Genomic DNA, 20,431 nt, shown 5'->3' with positions numbered 1-20,431 from the left:
TCCGGGCCTGTTGCCCCCTCAGCCCCCTCCGCACTCCAGCGCCCCCTCGGAACACGCGCTCACACCGGCCCTGGCGCTAAGCGCCCCACGCGCTGGGCGCTGGCCCCGCCCAACCCTGCCCGCCGGGGCAGTGCAGACCACACACCGCGGCCAGGATGTGGGAGGGGGCTGCGGACTACACTACCCAGCAGGCCTCGGGCAGCCTCGCTCAGTCTCGGCCAGGCGCAGGGGGTGGGCTGACGTTGCGAGCTGCTATTGGACAGGAGCCTGGGCACTACATTACCCAGCAGCCGCTCCGAGACGGCAACGGGCGCAACGCGACCCGGAGTCTCTCTCACCAGCAGGAGCCTTCGGGCCAGGGGCGCGTTTCCTGGTCCTCCCCGTGCACCGCCCCCGCCCCGTGCACCCCGAAGCCGGACTCCGCTCCCTGCACCCACTTCCACCCCCTGCACGCCCCCCCCCCCGGCCAGGTTCTGCTTCCCACCTCCACCCCCAGCCGGGCTGTGCTCCCCGCACCCCCCTGCACTCCCAGCCGGGCTCTGCTCCCCGCACCTGCCCACATGCCTGTGCTTTCGTTTTCCCGCGGAAGATAGAGATTGCGGCAGGGACAAAGGGGCAGGGACAAAGGGGCCATGTCCCCAGCAGGGGACAAGAGGCAGGATGTGAAGAACAGGTCTGTGGACGTATTCAGGGGTTCCAAGGACGGAGGATTCTGCCCAACAAGAAGCGCAGGAGCTTAGGGGATGTCTCTGCCGGCGTCCACGCACCAGGGGGACATGATGTCCTGCCCCATGGGCAGCTTTTAGAAGTTTATAACGCTGTGTAGGATTGTCGGACCTGCCCTGAAGAGATGCTCCCATTCTAGCCTAATTGGGGGCTTTTATAACTTGTGGTTTTCAAAGCCACTTGATATAATAGGTCCATTTAACTTCTCCCAGACTCTTTTTTTCCCCCTGTGTTAAGTGACTGGTCTAAACATGCACATCAGGGTGGATGAAGGGTTCCAGATTCCTCGTTCTGAAACTAAGTGGACTCTGCTCCTCCCCCTCACCCACAGGCGTGAGTCTCAACCCCCAGGGATTCCCCAGGAACAAGATGTTCAGCTGAAATCACAAGTGAATTTGTGGACTAATCAGGACTGTCCCTAGGTCTCCAGAAGCTGGAGTCCTATTTATTATCAAGCAAGAATTTGATTATTTTCCTGAGGAAATTGCAAGTTACCGTATGCTCAGCATTTAGGGGTTGGGTCGATAACTGGATTCGTAACTTCCTTTTCCAAGAACTGTTGCCCATCAGGCTGTGGTTAGGACTGATCGTGGAATGGACTCTAACCAGGAGACTCTGTCAACAAGCTAGAGCGAGACAAAGCAGAGTTCTTAGACGTACTCACATGTGGGCAACTGCACACAAACCAGTGACTCGCTAAAGCTTTGTTCTCGTTTGTATTTAGTATAAAAGTCAAGCTGTTGCTCAGAGCCCGGCTCAGACTGTCTTGCCCGTTGATCAGTTTACAAATATAAACACTTATTTACACTCCAGTCAAAAATAAATAGAAGATAATGAGTTGGAAAAACCATCCAGAAAGGCTCTGGGATGTTGCTGGTTTTGCTGTAATTCAGCCACTGTGGAGAAGCCTCACTCCCACTCCTGTCCAAAGACAGCACCCTACAAGAGGGGTGTGCCCTGTAAAATCCAAGGCAGCCTCTCCTGGGAAGCAGCTGTGACTCCAAAACCTCCATTGAGGCAGAGGTTACTATGAGCAATTGCCTTTCAGTTCTACTCAGGTCAGAGATTGAATCCCACCTCTCATCAGCTGAGGGTTGGTTCTTTTCAGTTCAGGTGTATTCGCAGAGGTGACCACATCCTGCTGGACAGTGAGAACTGGTCTCCAGCCATTTCATGATGTGCTGCAGATGGCCACCGTGACTGCAGCCCTGGCACCACACAAACAAGCCCTTCACCACATGATGGCACACAGCACACATGCTGGCACACTGCCGACATCTGACCAAGAGAAAGGAGACTGCAGGTTAATCAGCTGCAGAGAAAACCCCCTAGAGCACGGGGGCAGCTCAGGCAGTCAAACCCTGGCATGCACCACTCAGCTCCCTGCTAGATCAAGGAACCCTTCCATTCACTGCAGACTTCTTAGGGAGTGAACTCAGTTAAGTCCTGCCCACACCTCAAAGCAATCACTCCAATGTAATCAGCTGCCCTTGCTGGCACGAGGCAGGGAGCTGATAAACCAGAATTCCAAAAGGGCAGGAAATACACAATACGGGGGCTGGACACTGGGTACCTCACAGCAACAAAATCAACTACAAATCAGCCCTTTGCAAAGAAGCAGCAGCACCACTGGGAGGAAATGTCAAGGCAGTCAGGCTGGGAGCCATTTACCATTCGGAATCAGCCCAGATCCTGAGTGATCACCAGGGACCTCCAACTGTGTTTCCACGTCACCGTGCGGTTCAGTGGTTAGGACAGCGCACTGAGAGTCAGTGTCAGGTTCTAGTCCTAGCAATGCCACTGACCAGCTGCGTGACCTTGGGCAAGTCACTGCACCTCTCTGTTTTCCCTCCGCCTTGGGTCCGGTCTGTTAAGCTGAGCTCTCCAGGGCAGGATGTCTCTTTGTAGGTGTATGCACAGTGCTTAGCGCAACAGGGTGAGCTCCACTGAGCTTCTCCATGGGGGTGAACTCAAGTGAAGGTAACCAGCTCCCTCCAGACAAACCCTTGCAAACAGGAAGATGCCCGCCCCAGTTCCCCTCTCCCCTACAGCATCTCACCTGTCACAGATCCAGCCCTTGTTGCTCATTGGTCGCTTGCAGTTGCTGCAGTTGATGTGCAGGGTGGTGGAGGCCTGGTTGAGGCAGTTGATGGCTCTGCACGTGCTCAGTTTGATCACCTCGTTGGAGACGTTCCAGAGCTGGAAGCGCTGCAGCAGGTCGATATAAGACGTGTACCAGTGCTCCTGGGGCAGGGGGCACACACCTATGTTACCCTTGGTTCACATCAGGTCTGCGGGCAAACCTCCCGAACCCAAACCTCATCCCCCCCCGGGACTCCAGCCCTCAGGTTAGATCAGCTCTGGCAGGGCGATCGAATGGTCGGGTATAGAAATCACTAGAACTGGAAGGGACCTCAGGAGGTCACCGAGTCGACTGGGATTTCCACCCCATCAGAGCCTGAGTTTGTCTTTGGGGCACAGTGGGATGAACTGAGGCGGTCTGGGCACTTACAGTGAGACGAGTGGAGTTATCTGTGTGCTGTGTTGTGTTGTAGGTAATCTGTTCCGCCCTTAGAGCTCTGGAGAGCTGTTTCCACAAGTCCAAACAAACATACCAAGCTAGTCTAGAGCACCTGAACAGCCCTACAGCCACGCTACTGCCTCCAGCTGTCTTGTAAGGTGAAAGGGCCAGACCAGGCCAGCCCTACGAAGGGAGAAAGGCCTCCAAGGACAACCCAAGGGTGCTGGTGATGCAGCAGGGGCCTCCCCTCCCATTGTGCTGGTGTGCCAGGAAGCAGGCACCCTGCTGTTAGTGGGACTGCCTGGCAAGTCTGAGGCATTAAAGACACCCTAGCACTTCCTGCAGGAATGGGTGGTTAGCCCTAAGGACTGGGCCAGCTCCACTCCAGAGAATTAGATCTACAGCACCAACTGGATACAGCATTTGCTTTCACTGGGGTGGGTCTTCAGTGGGCACTGGTAACCAGCACTCACGTTCCCTACCCCAGAGATGGCTGCATTTCGCTAACAGGAAACACCGCCCAGGCATCCCACAGGGAGAGTTCGCAAAGCGCTCCGGGGTCTTTGAGATGAACGACTGTATATGAATAAAGGGTGATCCTGAGAGATCCCAAACCCTGTTTGCCGGGGGAAGATGTGGCCTCTCCCCCCTGCAACGCTGTACCTGCGTTTGCTCGTCGATCTCTTTCCTGATCCGGTCCCCCAGCACAATGAGCGCCGATACCGCCATCTGCACATCCCCCTGCTCGGCATAGAAGAGCAGCATGTCCCGGACAATGGGGCTGAAGAAGTCGGGTGGCAGGCGGTTCTCGTACAGCGCGTGGGAGATGGAGATGAGGGAGAAGGACTCCACGGGTGTCAGGGACACAGTCTCGGCCTCGTTGCCGCTGACATGAGGAGAGTCTGCCTTGTCCTGCAGGTGGTCCAGGGCCGAGGGGTTGTCCACTATCTCGTGGCGCAGGGGGAAGGCCTCCTGGGGGAGGATGTATTCCTGCTCTTCGGCTGCAAAGAGACAAGCCCTCTTCAGTGAGCGGGGTTAGTGCCCTGGAGAAAGGGGAGATACGGCAGGTGCGCTAATATCGCCTGCCTTGTTCCACGTATCTCCTGGGACAGACATGGCAATCCCACCACCAGATAAGAGTCACGGAGGGATCCGGCACCCCTCCAGTGCAACGAGCACAGAGAGGCACCTGCTGAGCTTGAGCTGCCCTGCGCCTGGGCATGCCCATACTCACCGTGGGGATTTTCATGGTCCACCATGTACAGCTCATCCTCATCCCCCTCCACATCACCCATGAGATAGTCGGCAGGGACATCGCTTCCCTCGGTCTCCTCGTTCTCTAGATCAGCAAGGAAGCAGGAGGAGGAGCAGAGAGAGAGAGGGGACAGGTCAGGACAGTCCTTGCCAGACTTGCCCTGCATTGCTGTGGCAGAAAAGGCAGGCTGCTCTCAAAGCACAGCTGACAACGCACCATGACCACTGTTCCCGTCCTCAGCATCTGACTTAGGGGCAGCAGGGCACGGGGACAGTACAGGCACAACGCTCTGCCTTGGTAAAACACCATCTAGCCAATGACCTCAAAGAGCTCCACTGGGAAGGCAGCCACGTTGCCCCTTTCACATACAGGGAAACTGAGGCAGAGAGGAATGAAATGACGCATCATGGGTCGCACAGCACGCCACAGTGAAGGAGCTGGGGCAAGAAGTAGCAGTCCTGGCTCCCAGTTCTCTGCTCTAACCACTGTCCCATCCCAACCCTTCCCACACATCGCAGTGACGGACTCCAGCCTCAGAGACCTGGCTCAGCGATCTGCAGACATTCGCAGGTTCACTGATCAAATCCGCCTGCGATTCCGTGCGCGTGATTTGGCTGGGGTTGGAACAGAGTTTCCCAGCAGCGGGAATGCTAACTAGCACTGCAGCCCAACAGGATGATGGTGTTACGGTGCAATGCAGACAGGGAGCGCTTGTGTCACAGGCTAAGAACCAACAAAGTGTCTGTGATCATTGCTGGCTGGCTGGATGTTGGGTTCAAAGCCATCAGATCAGAGCAGTACCTGACAGCGGAGAGACACTGGTGCATTTAAGGGCAGCTGCGGGCCAGAAATCTGCTGGGAGCAGGGCAGATGATTAGGGTCACCTTGCAAGAAGTAACCAAGGCTCTCAGAGACCGAGAAGTGGGAGTGGGGTGTTGCTGGCAGGCTGCTGGGGTTGCGCTTCTTGTACGTGCTTCTGTGTATGTCAGGCAGGGAGTTACAGCAGCAAAGCTTTTGAGACGTTCAGCGTTGCATGGCAGCCGGTGACTTTACCCCTCACTGTGTGGATTGCACCCCACCCAGTGAGCACGTTAGACTCCTATAACTGAGCCAACCACTGCATGCTCCCCAGGCCCAGCTGTCGGAAGTTACCATCATTGTTGATTAAGGTGGAGGAGGAATCCATAAGGATGTTTTCAGACCGGCTCTCTCCTTTGCTGCGCTCCAGTCTGGACTCACTGCCTATCCCAGATGGCATGTCCTTCAGGTTAAAGCTGGGAAGGAAGCCAAACCCACATTAAACCCTTTCTTCCTCGCGCTGAAAGAAACTGCAGCAGAAACTGACGTAGATCCATGGGAGGTAACCAGCCCCTCTGCAGTGACTCTACCTAGGTGTGAGAGGCCATCTCCTGAGTGGCTCCCCCTTCCCTGCTGGACAGTATAGTTCCCACGTATCCCCTGTAAGCCAGTGCAGGCCCATCCTCTTTCCGCCCCCAGGGCCATGTCAGGGGACTGATTGGAGTGCTCACCTGTTCATGAGGGGCAGGGAGGTGCTGCTCTTCCCGAGGCTGTGGTTCAGATTAGCAGAGGACACTGTGCCAGGGCTGGAGTAAATAATTCGCAGCATCGTCCATGTCTGGGCAACCTGCCCCAGGGAGAGAGAGAAGGAGAAGAAGTGTTAGGTTGTCACCACTGTCCATCGACCAAGACAACATCAGAAAGTTGGCTTCTGGAACACAGTTCAGGAGCCCAAGCTGAAAGCCTGGGGCAGGACATGCATCGGTCCCCACCGGTGGGGACCTGATGCAACGGAGTTTCTCTCCACCCTGCAATGTTCCATAGACCTCTCCTGCCTTATCAGGGAGCAGAACAGGCAGCGACCCAGGACAGATGCACCAGCCGAGTGACACAGGGCGGGCTAGCTCGTGTCTGGTGTGGATCTGAACCCCCTTTCTGTTTGGGGTGCTGGGATCTGGGGCTCTGCATGGGGATAGTTTCTTAACACAAACATGACTTTCAAACCTCTGTGCACAGGCGTGAACGTGTGCTGAGTCTACACCATTCTGTCTCTCCTCGTCGGTTTCATTCTGCTTCTCCTGTGCCGGAGCAAGGTTAGCTCCCTGCACCAAGAGCTCCGAGTAGCACAGGGGAGAGCAGGAGAGAGATATCTGAAGGGGAAGTAGGTGTGACAGAGCGAAGGGGAGAGAAGGAAAACAGGACAGACACTGAGGACAGTGCATCTCTTCCTGTGGCCTGAGCAAGGGGAGGGATGCGTCAGAGCTTGGAGCAACAATTCTTGACGAAAGGAAAGAGAAACACCAGAAAGCTTAACCCTAGGGAGAACTCTGTTCCCAAGTCACTTCCCAGCACCTGCCAACCTACTGAATCTAGAGCACAGAATTACAGAAATGTAGGGCTGGACTGGACCTCATGAGGCCATCTAGTCCACCCCCCTGCACTGAGATGGGCCCGAGGTAACCAAGGTCACCCCGACAGGTGTTTGTCCAACCTGATCTTAAAAACCTCCAGTGACAGGGATTCTGTAAGCTCCCTTGCTGATCTATTCCAATATAACAAACTCTCAAAATACGCAGCTGCAAGTTACATGTAACTTGCTATAATGGGAGTTAAGCACAACTTGAAGCCGCTCTGTGGCCCCGTCCACGTCTTCCCCCAGCTGCACTGCTGCCAGCAGCTAGGAAAGCTAAAAGCCTTCCCCCTGGCCTTCATGCTGACAGCTGCGCCACTGGCAGAAGACAGGGAGAAGCAGCCAGGAGACTGACAGGCCCTCATGGGCTGGTCAGTTTCATGGGCTGGGCTAGCAACAGGGTGGGAACCAGGCTGCAGTCTGATTCCTGGCTCCCCTGGACTGGCAGGAGCCAGGAAACTGACCAGCCTTGGTGGGCTGATCTGTTTCCCAGCTCCTGCAAGCCCAGGGGAGCCGGGAACCAGGTGGCAGCCTGGTTCCCTCTCCCCCTGACTTGCACAAAAATTTGAGTTACGCTGGGGATACAAGAACAGAACCGCTGCATAACTCAAGGGTTTACTGGACTTAGCTATTCTTAGAAAAAACCTTCTAATATCTCACCTAACTCTCTCTTACTGCAGATTAAGCCCATTACGTCTTGTCCTGTCTTCAGTGGACATGGAGCAATAACTGATTAGCGGCCTCTCTGTAACAGCCCTTAACGTATCTGAAGATTAATACCAGGTCCTCCCTCCATTTTTAAGGAAGATTCTAAAACACCCACCTAGCTCTAGCCTTTCCTCACGGTTCAAGTTTCCTAAACGTTTCATCGTTTTTGTTTTCTTCCTCCAGATTGGACTCACTTCAGTTTGTCCCCAGCTTCAAGGCATGGCACTCAAAACTGGACACAATACTCCAGCCAAGGCCTCACTGGTGCAGAGCACAGCAAGGTAATGACATACGACACTCCTGTTCATTACACACCCACTTTTTGCAACTGCACCAACCGGTCACATTCCATTTGTGATCCAGGTCATTGTCTGTGTTACTGCTGCCTAGCCAGTTGTTTCCCTTCTGCACCTGCACAGCAATTTACCTTGCACTTGCTTTTACTGAATTTCTTGTTAATTTCACACCACTTCTCCAATTTACCAAGGTCCTTTTGGATTCTGATGCTGTCTTTCAAAGCGCTTGCAACCCTTCCAGCCTGCTGTCAGCTCTAGCTGATATACACATGCTCTCCATTCCATCATCCAAGTCATTAGTGGAAATATGGACTAGCACCTGACTCAGAACAGATCACTAGGTCTAGCATAACAATAAGAGACCCAGGCCCCTTCCTCTGGAGGAGGGATCAGTCTTTGGGATCTGGCGGTGCTTGAATCTGTACGGGGAGGATCATCCTTCACCAGCTGCCCCCACTACTCTTTGCCCAAGTGGATCTCACGGCTTTCTTTTCTCCCTACATTCCTAATCTAAACCCAGCATATCATCCATTTCCCTGTCCTCCTAACTCTTCCCCGTTTAGCATCACCTCCAACGTCCCCACAAAGAGCAGGGTATACTCTGTTCCAATTCAAAAAGGTTAAATAAGGTCAGACCTGACACAAGAGGCTACTGCACGCTACCAGTCACCTCACCCCGCCCCGGGTCAGTGCTCCGCCGTTTGCCATTGCCCCATGTTTGTTATCGATCACCCAAACCCATCTGCCTTCATTTGACCAAGGAGATTTCCGAAGACGCCTTGTCAGATGAAATTGGACCGGCAGCCAGCGACAGCGTTGGAATCTCTGTGTTTACTGCATTATGCTAAGGGAGTAGAGATGCAATAAATATGCAAATTTACACTATGAATAGCGGGTCCCATGAGCAGGCAGCAGGGGACAAGACGCTCTCTGCAGTCCATGTGACCCATCTCTCCACAGTTTGGGTCTATGGTATCTGGCTCTACGTACGATCAAGCCTTCCTGTGCCAAGCAGTTTGGCTTGAAGATCCTGCTAATAAAGAGCCCCTCACAAGCAGGGCCTGCCTCTCCCTTCCCACGGGCTGCTAGAGGGCTGCACATACCTGGTCGCGGTCCAGCTCTCGGGCTACTTTGGCATTGTGGTCGCACAGCTCTGCCAGGGGTCTCCCTGCCAGCACGTACTGCTTGGCTGTTCTCACAAACCAATCCATGCTGCCGCTCTCCAGGTCTGTCTCAAAGACGCTCAGGGCACTGGAAGAAGAGATGTACTCGAACTGCTCTGTGGGGTCCAGCTTGCGCTTGAAGAAGATGGGATGCCGCCTGTCACCGATGTAGGGCTTGCGGTTGGAATCGGAGCAGATCAGGCTCTCTTTCGCTGCAAAGGCCAGGTCCCCGAAGAGGCTGTAGCACAGGCCCTCAGGGTTGGCCCTGTCGATGGGCTGGCTGGCGTCCTTGAAGATGTGCTGGTAGAGGGTGCTATCCTTGGAGCCCGAGAGGAGGAAGTAGGGATCGTGCAGGTGACGCCACACGATACCTGTGGTGACATCCTTGTGCTCTTCGAACATGGCGGACGGGATGAAGGGGCGCCGCACGTCCCACACGTAGATGTTGTGGTCCACCATCATGGAGCAGGTGGCGATGTGGTACTTGCACTCAGGCCGCCACTTGACCCTTGCCACGGAGGCTATGGTTTGCACGCAGTAGATCTCCTTGGCCCGGTTGGTGTTCATGTCCCAGACTTTCACCATCTTATCTCGGCCTCCTGTTGCCAGCCAGCCCCTGGCAGCAGGGAGAAAGGAACAAGCAGAAATGTGACTGGAGGTTGATCTTGGATTTCTGGCTTCTTACACAAGCCGTGTAAGCCACAGGTGGTCAGAGTGCTGTCTGCCAGCCATATGGCACTAAACAAGCACAGACCTTGGGTACCTTCTTTTAGCCTGGAGACATAGCTCACCGAAACTACAGGTCCCAGTCTGCAGAATCCAATCACGGCCAAGGGGAACAGTGCATGCTGGGACCTGTAGCTCCCACAGACTACACCTGCACATTAAGAAAACGGAGGGTGCAGTACAATAGATCCCCAGCTTATGAGGGGTTGCGTTCTTACATAACCCCACGTAAGTCAAATTTCATGCACCTTGGGGGGCGGGGGGGGGGCAGGCCAGGAAACTGACCAGTGCAGCAGCGCTGGTCATTTTCCTGTCTCCTGTGAGTGACAGGTAGCCAAGAGCCTGTCTGGGCTGCCCCCAGCTCACAGGACATGGGAAACTGATGAGCACTGAGGGGCTGTTCAGTTTCTCCGCTCCTCTCAGGGGCAGAGGCGTGATTCTTGGCTGTGCCGCCCCACTCCTGTCGGGCGGCAGCCGAGAGTCAGGCTGATGCCCAGCAGGACCAGTTTCCCCACTTTTCTCAGGGATCAGTCTGACTCTTGGCTGCCACCCCTGACAGGAGCGGGGAGGATGCAGCCCCTGACTGGCATAGCTTCCCTGTTCCTGTCAGAGGTGCCAGCTGCTCCTGTCAGGGCAGCAGCCGCGAGTCAGGCTCTCAGCTACCACCACTGACAGGAGCTGGGAAACTGACAAGCGCAGCAGCTCTGGTCAGTTTCCCTGCCACTCAGAGTCAGGTGAGCATGAGATACGTGCAATTCGAGTGTGCGTACCTCAGGGGTCTACTGTATCTTCCATTTTATTCTGATTAGGTGAAGCCCTCCAGCAACTAGTTGCGAAAATCTGAATCCCCCTAGTTAAGGTAAACTATCTTATGCACTTCAGTCCTGCCCTCCTATCCCCCCAAATAAAAGCAGTAGTCACAAAAGCTAATTGTGGGTACATTTTGTGCTTCTCTCAGCTCATGTAGCTAGCTCCCCTGCATGACATGGGCAAGGAGTTCTAGGAGGCTCTACAGGATCCAGAAGCTGCATGCAACTTTTCAATATAAATTATTTATTTATCGGGAAATCTGACGCCCTCCCCCAGTGAATCTCAGTTTAAACCCAAAGGCAGGATGGCAAATGTGCCCACGGCACGAGTAAGCCGTAGTGTAAAGAAGCTCCAAGTCTTTCACCCCCTGAGCTGATCAAGCTGGTGAAACACACTGGATAGTCCCAATATTGCCCAGTTCCAGTAAATTTCTGGTTTACTGGTTACCGAGGGTGATGCCACAGAGCAGCAGGAGAGACTTGGTGTATAAGCCATGCTACTCTTCCCAGCATTCAGGAGAGGGGTGTGTGACTATCAAGTTCTCAGCACCCACTGGCCAGTTTTCGTGGAACCACCAGGTGGAGGCATCACTCCAGGAGCTTTTTGACAAGACAGAGTATTTGCCACACACCGGGCTCAGACGGGGCACGTACCTGTCCTCTGGATGCCAGTCACAGCAAAAGACAGGCCCATTGTGAGCTGTGAACATCCTCTCATAGCGGTCCGGCCGGCGGATGTCCCACAGCTGTACGTTCCCGTTCTCAAAGGTTGCAGCGAAGGTGAAGTAGTCACGGATGCTGAACTGCACATCGCGCACGCTTTCCGACTGGCCTGAGGGGCAATAGGAACGTACACCAGATCCGACAGGGCCCCAAGAAAGCCATTCCCCGAGGTGGTGTTATTGCTCCTGTTTGCTAGCTGGGCTCTAAAATAAACTGCCAATGGCAGGCCAGCCTGACTCACTCCTGGACTCAGCACCAGTGTGCCCTGGGTGTCAGAAATGCAGAAATCAGCTGTACTAAAGCTCCAAGGGAAAATAGTGGCCACCCTAGTTCAGAACAATTCTTGCAGAGCCGGCACTGCCTCTCCCCTGCATGGTCCATAAATAGAGAACTTCAGAGCTATTCATCCAGCACCTCTCCATCTCCCCTTCCCCTTCTTTTTTTTTTCTGTCCCACTCTCTCTCCAAATACCTGTGCATCTCTCTGACCCAGTTAGTATCTGTATAATCAAAATCACTGCTTCTCTAAGAGACCAGTCTTCAACGTACCAGATATGGACAATGGAGTTGGGATGTGGGTGGGAAGAGGGTATGATCTGGGGACAAGGGGAAGCAGATCTCTCTTTCTGCCAAGAGCTCTAACAACTGACAAAACTAATGCAGATCTAAACAGAGTCTTCAAGCCCAAAAAACTGAGACCCAAGATGATAACGACAAAGGCTTACAACATAGGCTGCTACAGAATACAAGACCCACCAGCAGGGACTGTGTCCCCGATCCGATAGGATTGGCTCCTCATAGTCTTAGATGGGATAAAGCTTTATCACAACGCAGCACAGAGACTTGAGGAACAAAGGGGACTGTTTGGTACTTGCCCCCATTTAAGGTGAAACTGACAACGCCGGTCTGCAGCATATGCAATAAGCATCCTAACGCACAGAGTACTGCCCACGACTGGGGCTTGGCCTAAAATGAAAACTTGTATTGCCATAGCTATGCTGGGAGTGTGAGAAAACCACAGTCCTAGCGACAAAGCTGCGCAGATAAAATCCACAATAACTATGCCACATTCTTCTGTCACATTAACTAACAGTCTATGGGGAGAAGGCATTACACTCCTCCTCCCCTCAGTTTACATTGCATTTACACTAGGGACCCCATGCCAGCACAGTCCTTACCAGAGAAGGTGCTGACAGAGTCTTTCTTGCGTAGGTCAAAGCATTTCATGTAGCCATCCTGGGAGCCGCTGAGGAGCATATGCACCTCGGTGGGATGGAAGCACACTTTGTTAACTGTCCGCTTATGTTCAGTGAACAGCTGGTCCTGTTTGTTGCGCGAAGGCTTCCCAAGGTTCCAGGTAACGACCACACCATTGGTAGCTGCTGTGGCCAACAGGTTCTCGTCCATTTGGTGCCACACCACGTCCGCACAACTGAAGTTCAGGGAGGGCTTGCGGCCAACGCGCAAATTTAGCTTCTCCACAAACTGATCTTCATCTATCGAATAGATCTTGAAGATGTTGCGGCCGGCTACCACCACCTGAGCGGCATCACGACACACACCGATGGCATTAGCAGGGGCATCCAGGTGACAGAACATGGTACGCCCAGTGATGGTGTTACCACCAAGGGCAGTAGTAACCCTGGCCATTTTCTCCATGGTTATCTTCTGCGTGACTACTTCTTTTTAGACACCACTGACGCCAAAGCCAGAAAATAAGCTTTGGGACATATAGCTCCACGCGCAGCATTCATGCAGGAGAGTCCTCTTCCACCAGCTGCTCACAGACCTCATTAAAACCTTCTTGAAAGAAAATGGTTTGGTTTAAGCACCCTCTAGGAGTCTCTTCCTACTGTTCCCACCGGACTTGCATATTAGTTTCTCTGATCACATCTATCAGTCGTTAACAACAGAAGCTACCGTAGAGTCACTTAAAAGAGCTGCTCAGATTCAGCCTCAATGTCTCTCTGGTCACCCCCTGCAAGTAGCTTCTAGTAAGTCCACGTTAACTTTTCAGAGATTTTAGTTTCTTGTTTAATTCAGATATCTGAGAAAATACCCCACTGGCAGAAGCTGTCAATAAGGGCCTGTAAGGAAAGAGAAGAATCTCTCAGAAGGGAAAATGCTGTGACAGGGACAAAAGGGAGCCAACAAGCTGTTCAGTAATACAAGACATAACAGGATTAGACTGCAGACTTCTTCATCATAAGGTTCAAATTGCTGCAAGCGCCAAAGAAAGAATTTCACTTTTGTTTCCTGTTTGAATTTAGTGCTGAAAAGCAACTGCCAAGAGCGTGAGACAGTGCTTGTTAGCCAGATGAGAACAGCACAGGTAACAACAGGGCAAGCTCTCCACACTGACAACACAGCCATTCCTGTGCTTTGGAGGGGCCTGCAGGCTGAACTGATTGGCTCTGGAAGTGAGACGTTCATGACTTTCACTCAGACCCTCATGCTCCAGACGGGACCAATCTAACAGTGCACCTTAACCGTGAAGGGTCCACCTAAGATGGGGAAATGAGAGTTCAAATCCCCATCCTAGGCCACTCTGCTGAGAAAATGCCAAACACCCCTGTTTTTGCAGCTGTTTTTGCACCCTCCCGCTCAGCTCTCATGCTCTTTCACTGGCACTCAGGGGAGCAGGAGCATTGGCGGAGGTTGACCAGTAGGTCTCCACCTTCAGGGCTCAGGACCCATTTGTAAATGTTTACGGTCCGTCATGATGTAGTAAATAATCTGGAGTGGAGGCCTTGGGGTGGTTTCAGTCGGATTCTGCCCGGCACTCCCCCCGCACTAGCAGTTCCTCTGCGGTGGGGCTGGCTCGTCTTCGCTCTTTACTCCAGGCATGGCAAACTCTGAGATTGCAGCGCCGCTCAGGTTAGGTCCAGTCGGGGGGCAGGGCCAAGTCTGAGCGAGTGGAGCTGTGACCTGGCTTGTGGGGCAGCCATACCTCTCCCTCCAGTTTGCCCTCCCCGAACTCCTGTTGGCACAACAGCTGGGCCACATCTGCATGGCCCTGGGTCCCCCCGGGTTCCAGGCCTGGAGCAGGGAGAGGAACCCAGCCACCCCTTGGAGGCGACCCTCTGAAACATCCTGTTACCAGTAACATTTACAGCCTCTCATCCCTCTGAGATCTTCCCGAGATGGGAAGGAGCCTGACTTCGCATGTTGCCCAAATGCAGCGGCGTATCCTAGTCCCACCCAGCTCTTTGCTCCCTAAGGGTCCTCGCCCTGCCCCAAAGGGAGATAATGGCTCTCCTCTCCGGCCGGCCACAGCGACCACAACCCCTCAGCCCCGGCCTTGGACCTTGGCACGTGAGACTGAGCGAGGGGCCAAGGCAACAAGGCTGGGGGCTGCCTAGCCTGTCCAGCCATGGGGCTGGCTCCTCCCTACAGCCAGGGGCAGCGGGGTCACTGTCGGGGGTGATGGGGATCTTCACAAGGGGGCTAGCAGCCTGGTCTGCCTGCGTAGAACAGCTAATCCCGTCCTCAGCCCCCCACCCCCTCCTTGGCAGCCATGGCCCCGCTTCCTGACCCCAAGCCCCTCCCCTGGGTCCCCCCGAACCCCCCTTCCTGACCCCAAGCCCCTCCCCTGGGTCCCCCCAAACCCCCCTTCCTGACCCCAAGCCCCTCCCCTGGGTCCCCCCCAAACCCCCCTTCCCGACCCCAAGCCCCTCCCCTGGGTCCCCCCCAAACCCCCCTTCCTGACCCCAACCCCTCCCCTGGGTCCCCCCACCCCTCTTCCTCCCTTGACCCCCCCTCCCCTCAGTCCCCCCCAAGCCCCACTTCCTTAACCCCCTCCCTTCGATCCGCCGCACCCCAACGCTCGGTCCCCCCCTTATCGCTCCACCCTGTAGCCCCCGCCCGGCCGGGAGCGGCTGCGCCCAGCACCTACCGCGGGAGCGAGACACCCTCGGGCCCGGCCGGCTCCTCCGCCAGGGCACGGAAACGCCGCCCGGCTCCGCCCCCCCTTCCGCCGCCCGCCCCACCCCCGGGCCGGCCGGAGCCGCTGGGCCGCGCGGCGGAGGGGTGGGGAGCGGAGGCGCGGCCGGAGGCTTCGGCTCGCCGAGGGGGGGGTTCCCGTGGGTGGGTTTACGAGGGCTTCAGCCAGGCCCCCAGGCAGCCCCGGCGGGGTGGGGCCCCAGCGAGGGGGGCAGCAGCCCCGGCGGGGTGGGGGCCCAGCGAGGGGGGCTAGGGGAAGGGTTACCAAGGGGAGGACTGGGGGGGTACCCAGGGTGGCTCCCCGGCTGGGGTTAGCCTGACTCCCACCCCAGTATGAGTCCAGAGGCCTGGTTGGCTCCCCCAGGTTCCCCAGGCAGGGCTCCCCAGTTGGGTTTCGCCTACCGACAATAGGGTGTCTTGGGCTGGAAGGAGGCTGCAGGTTCCCCAGGGAGGGTTATTAAATGCCAGGGTCGGCTAACAGGTCCCTGGGCTAGGGGACTATTAAGGGTTGAGGGTCCCATGTTAAACTTAGGCCTGTAGGAGTTAGGTTTTCCTCGCTAGTTTTCCTATGGATAGGGATCCCTTTGCTAGTGTTGGCGTGTGACACCCTGTAGCCCACGTGGCACCTGGTACAGCCTGTGCATCACTTTTATGTGGTTATAATGTGTCCTATACAAAGTATTGCCTTGAAAGGCATCAACTGAAAGCCCATATTGCACTGAACATCCCTGTCTTTTTTTAAATGTGTGTAGCGACACCTTCCTATGTTTGTTGATGAAATACGTTGTCATTGTGGAGCCTGCTCACAGACTAGCTCCTTAAAGATAACGAAGGACTGACCACCGGTGCTGGAGAATTATTAGCTGCAGAAACAACCATCCTAGCCAGCAATGGAGACAGTAAAGAAGAACTTTCATGTAATCTCCAAGACAGATGTAACTTCATGCATGCAGAAGATGAAAGCAAGATACTTGCAATTCCACCTAAGAGATGTGTTGAATTTAACATACTTTGGGGGCTGTTTTGTCTGTATCCTAACTGGGGGTAATCCTCTAAGAAGGAGGAGAACAGTGTAAGCCTGGAGAACACACAATCCCCAAATTATTTCTTTCATCCTCATTTCTGCAAATGACAGCAACAGCGCTTAAAAGAACAAAGGAAACTTTTGGAACAGTTCTATAAATTTTTCGATGAGAAAAAGAAAACTGCTTTCTTTTTCCTTTTGTTTTCAAGATCATGTAGTTTAGTAAAGTTCAAGAACTAGCGTGTGTGCTTATCTTTGTATTTCTTTTGGAGCCAGTTCAAATGTTTAGGCCTTGCCACTTATGATGACTTAAAGGCTATCTTTTCCTAGTTAATAGAAAGAAATTCTTGTGGCAAAGTGTGACTTTCAGTAGAATACAGTGAGGTAACTGCTCTGCTTCATGCAAAACCCTGACCTAGAATCTGGTTGTCTACAAATGATTTAGCATCTGGATCTCATGATTTCCTTCTGTCACACTCTAGTCCTGTCATAAAGGGCTCGCCACCCCATGCCCTGCTCCCACAAAGAACATGGGTGGCTCTCCAGGGCCTCTCAAGTCTGTATGGTATTGTAGCTTTTAGGGGGAATTCTGATTTAGATGCATTCAGTCATAATCCCACAAATGGTAGCTCCACTCTTAGTGCCTCAGGCAAGGGCACAAGTCAAATGTGTGGACCTGTAGTTCCTCTTGTAGAGAGCAGGATTATTATTGCAATAACGCATCATCAGTCATATAAACTAACCTGTCTCATGGCAGTCCAAGGACGCGTCCCCTATTAATGCGTGGTAAGTTCCATTCACAACATTAGGAAAAGCAAGGGTGACCATATTTCCCTACGATGAATAGGGGACGCCTGGTAAAATTGCTCAAATTCAAGTGAGTTCAATGGCAGTCAATCAGAACTATGCGGCCACCTTTCCGAATCAGGGCCAATTAGACACTAATTTTTTGACATTTGATAGGCTAGAAAAGTATTTGTTAAATAAAAAAAAAGTAGGTATTCCAATTCCGTGCGTCACTCTTGTTTGGAACCTTATTTTGTTCTCATGCATCATCGTGGGGTTTTGTTTGTTTCATTTTGTTTTTTAACGTGTACTGTGATGAGGGCCCTCAAAAGCTGGGAGTGACCCGGGCCCCTCTGGACTGCTGAGAGGCCCTGCTCTCAACATGCTTTAAAAGCTCCAGGGCCTGGCAGTGGGGGATGAGGGACTGGAATGAGGCAGGGTCTCAGATGTAGGTGTAGTAGGACTTCTGCTTTGGGGCAGGGGCCAGCAGACTAAAGCCAGCTCCATATGGCAGGATCAGGGAAGCAGCGCCACCTCCACCCCATTCGTGCTAGCAGGGCGCCCAGCCTGGCTTGGCTGTGGTATGTGCAGTGGGGGCAGGGAGGGTCAGCTTAAAAAGTCTGCAACCAGCTCAGGGTGCAGGGAGGGATACCTCAGGGTGTGGAAGGAAGATTGGCCGGGGGCTGTGTGAGGATAGGAGCTAGCTAGAGGCTGTGTGCAGATAGCTCGGGGTTCAGGGAAGGACAGCTAGGGGCTGTGTGCATATAGGCAGCTAGCTCAGGGTGCAGGCATAGGTAGCTTGGGGCTGTATGTGGCCAGGTGGTAGATCAGGGTGCAGAGAAGGAGTACCTATGGGCTGTGGCAGCCAGGGCATAGCCCATGATGCAGGGAAGGGGTAGCTAGGGGCTGTGGGCAGGCAGCAGGTAGCTCAGGGCGCAGGCTGGAAGTTGCTAGGGGCTGTGGGCAGGCAGGCAGGCATAGCTCGAGATTGTGTGTGGGCAGGGAATAGCTCAGGAGGCAGGGATGGGGTAACTAGGGGCTATGTGCCAGGAGGGCTCTTCTGCGGCCCTTGCTCTCTGAGAGCTCTGCCAGCTATGGAGCTGGCTCACCCACCCCTGCAGCTCTTACTGTCTATGTGAGAAAAGGGGGCTGGGAGCTGGGCAGAGGCAGGGAGAGAGGAGGGGTGGGTCTTTTCCTGGGACTGTGCTGCACTTTTAGTTAATTGCGGGGAGGGGCACACAGGGGTCTCCAGGGCTCCGGCATTCAGTCCCGAATCCCGCAGTTCCCAGCTTCGTTGGCAGGAGTGGGTGGAACAGCAGGGGTCAGGGCTTCAGCCTCAGCGGGTGAGGAGCATGCCGGGGTTTGGGAGTCCAGCCTGGGGATGGGGAGGAATGGTGCACTGGGGTGCAGGTCTTCAGCCTATGGGGCCTGGCACACTGGGGATCGGGGAGTCAGCCTTCAGCTCGGGTCCTCAGCACAGTGGGGTCACCAATTTGGGCATTCAGCTCTGCAGCTGCCGGCTTCACTGAGGGCAGGGAGGTGCCAAGGATTGGGGCTTCAGCCCCACAGCCTGAAAGGACTGGCAAACCCCATCACCCACGGACAAATGCTGCTTTGGGGTGCACAGGGGGAGGGGTGGCGCACACCCCAACCCTCTATCACACACTGACTGCCTCTCTGGCTGGCACACGTGCACCACCTGCCATAGACAGGATGCAGCTGCAGCTGCACTGACCATGGCTGCCCAGCAGGGGGAGCGCTGGAGCAGAAAAAATATGGGACAATTGGCTTTTTAGGGGGAAAAAAAAAAAGTCATGGAAGTTGCCTCAAATAGGAGACTGGCCTGGCCGATATGGGACAGTCAGTCAGCCTAGGCATAAGTCATGTGTTTTTAAACATTTAAGAGTTTTTGTTTCCTCTTCTCTGCACCGGTTCCAACTTCTCCACATCTTTCTTGAAATGTGGTGCTCAGGGCTGGACATAATACTCCAGTGGAGGCCTAATCCACGCCGAGTAGGGTGGAAAAGTTACTCCTTGCGTCTTGCTTATAACACTCCTGTTAGTGCATCCCGGAAGGATGGTTGCGTATTTTGCTACAGTGTCACGCTCTTGATTCATCTTTAGCTTTGGTTCATTATGACACTGGGACACCTGTCTGCCGTACTTCTTCCTAGACAAGGCAGTTCCCATTTTGTACGTGTGAAGCTGATTGCTCCTCCTTTAGTGGAGCACTTGCATTTGTCCTCATTCAACCTTCATCCTATTAACCTCAGGCCATTTCTCCAGTTTGTCCAGATCATTCTGAATTATAACTCTATCCTCCAAAGCCCTGCAACCCTTCCCAGCTTGATAGCATCCACAAACTTTATAAGTGTTCTCTCTGTGCCATTACCTGAAATGTAGATGAAGATATTGAACAGAACCAGTCCCAGAATTGCTCCCTGAAGAACCCCACTTTTTATATCCTTCCACATAACTGTGAATCATACCTACTCTCTGAGACCAGTTATCCAACCAGTTATGCACCCACCTTAGAGTAGCCCCATCTATGTTGTAGGCCTCTAGTTTATTGAGAAGGTCATGTGAGACTCTGTCAAATGCTTTACTAACATCTTGGTATATCGCGTCTACCACTTCTCCCTTATCCACAGGGCTTGTTATCTTATCACACAAAGCTACCAGGTTGGTTTGACGTGATTTGCTCACCATCAATTCTGTCTGCCAGGGCTGCAGAGACTCTACATCTCCTTCTTTCTCACTGGCAGGAGCTGATGGAAGACAAGGTTCAGGAGATGTGGTGGGCCCCACAGACTCGCTGAACACTGAGCTCTAGATCTGCCTAGTGACGACCGGGGAAGAACTGCATGGTGTTGGTCGGCGCTGCAGACAGCACCGTCAGCACTGAGTGTCAGTGAGGTGCCCAGGAAGGGATACTTGTCATCGTTGGTAATTATAGGCCTAGTGGTCTGGGCAATAGGACAGAATAGGGAAAAGAATCTGGTTTTACCAGGGCAATGATATGCGTCGTAGTGACTTAAAACAGGGGCCACCTTATCTGTTCTAGCTGGGCAATTGCACAACCCTTTAAGAGCACTGAATGCAATTATCCATGACACTCCTTGAGTCCACACCCTCCTAAGCAATGCACCTGGCTACGTAGGCAGGAGGATGCCTGTTTGTGGCATCACTCTGATCGTTACAGGATCAGTTTTCATTCTGCAGTGACATCCACACAAAAATCCACGTTGACGTTCAAATCCTCACATTGCTCTACGGAGGGATAGACTGAATGGGATTCCTTGTCTGGGAAGAGGCAATTCAGAGC

The 20,431-nt window shown here is 53.7% G+C and overlaps 1 protein-coding gene across 2 annotated transcripts; it reads right to left on the bottom strand.

Annotated features, from left to right (window-relative positions):
- Positions 1-1,142: 1,142 nt before the first annotated feature.
- On the bottom strand, positions 1,143-15,300 carry WDR24 (WD repeat domain 24). 2 transcript variants are annotated; one of them, XM_075010552.1, is made up of 11 exons: positions 15,250-15,300; positions 12,533-13,441; positions 11,287-11,464; positions 9,038-9,713; positions 6,032-6,147; positions 5,655-5,776; positions 4,482-4,586; positions 3,911-4,248; positions 2,786-2,970; positions 1,804-2,004; positions 1,143-1,352 (listed from the first exon to the last, which is right to left on the bottom strand). In XM_075010552.1, exons 2-10 carry the CDS (start codon positions 13,011-13,013, stop codon positions 1,836-1,838), a joined length of 2,370 nt encoding a protein of 789 aa, XP_074866653.1. In that variant the 5' UTR covers positions 13,014-13,441; positions 15,250-15,300; the 3' UTR covers positions 1,143-1,352; positions 1,804-1,835. The 2 variants fall into 2 exon arrangements, with proteins under 2 accessions (XP_074866653.1, XP_074866652.1); XM_075010551.1 differs by lacking the exon at positions 1,143-1,352 and having other exon boundaries at positions 1,387-2,004.
- Between the last annotated feature and the right edge of the window lie 5,131 nt (positions 15,301-20,431).

Source organism: Carettochelys insculpta, chromosome 16 (assembly GCF_033958435.1).
Source record: "Carettochelys insculpta isolate YL-2023 chromosome 16, ASM3395843v1, whole genome shotgun sequence".
Taxonomy (NCBI): Eukaryota; Metazoa; Chordata; order Testudines; family Carettochelyidae; genus Carettochelys; species Carettochelys insculpta.
This window is presented reverse-complemented; position numbering and strand designations above follow the sequence as displayed.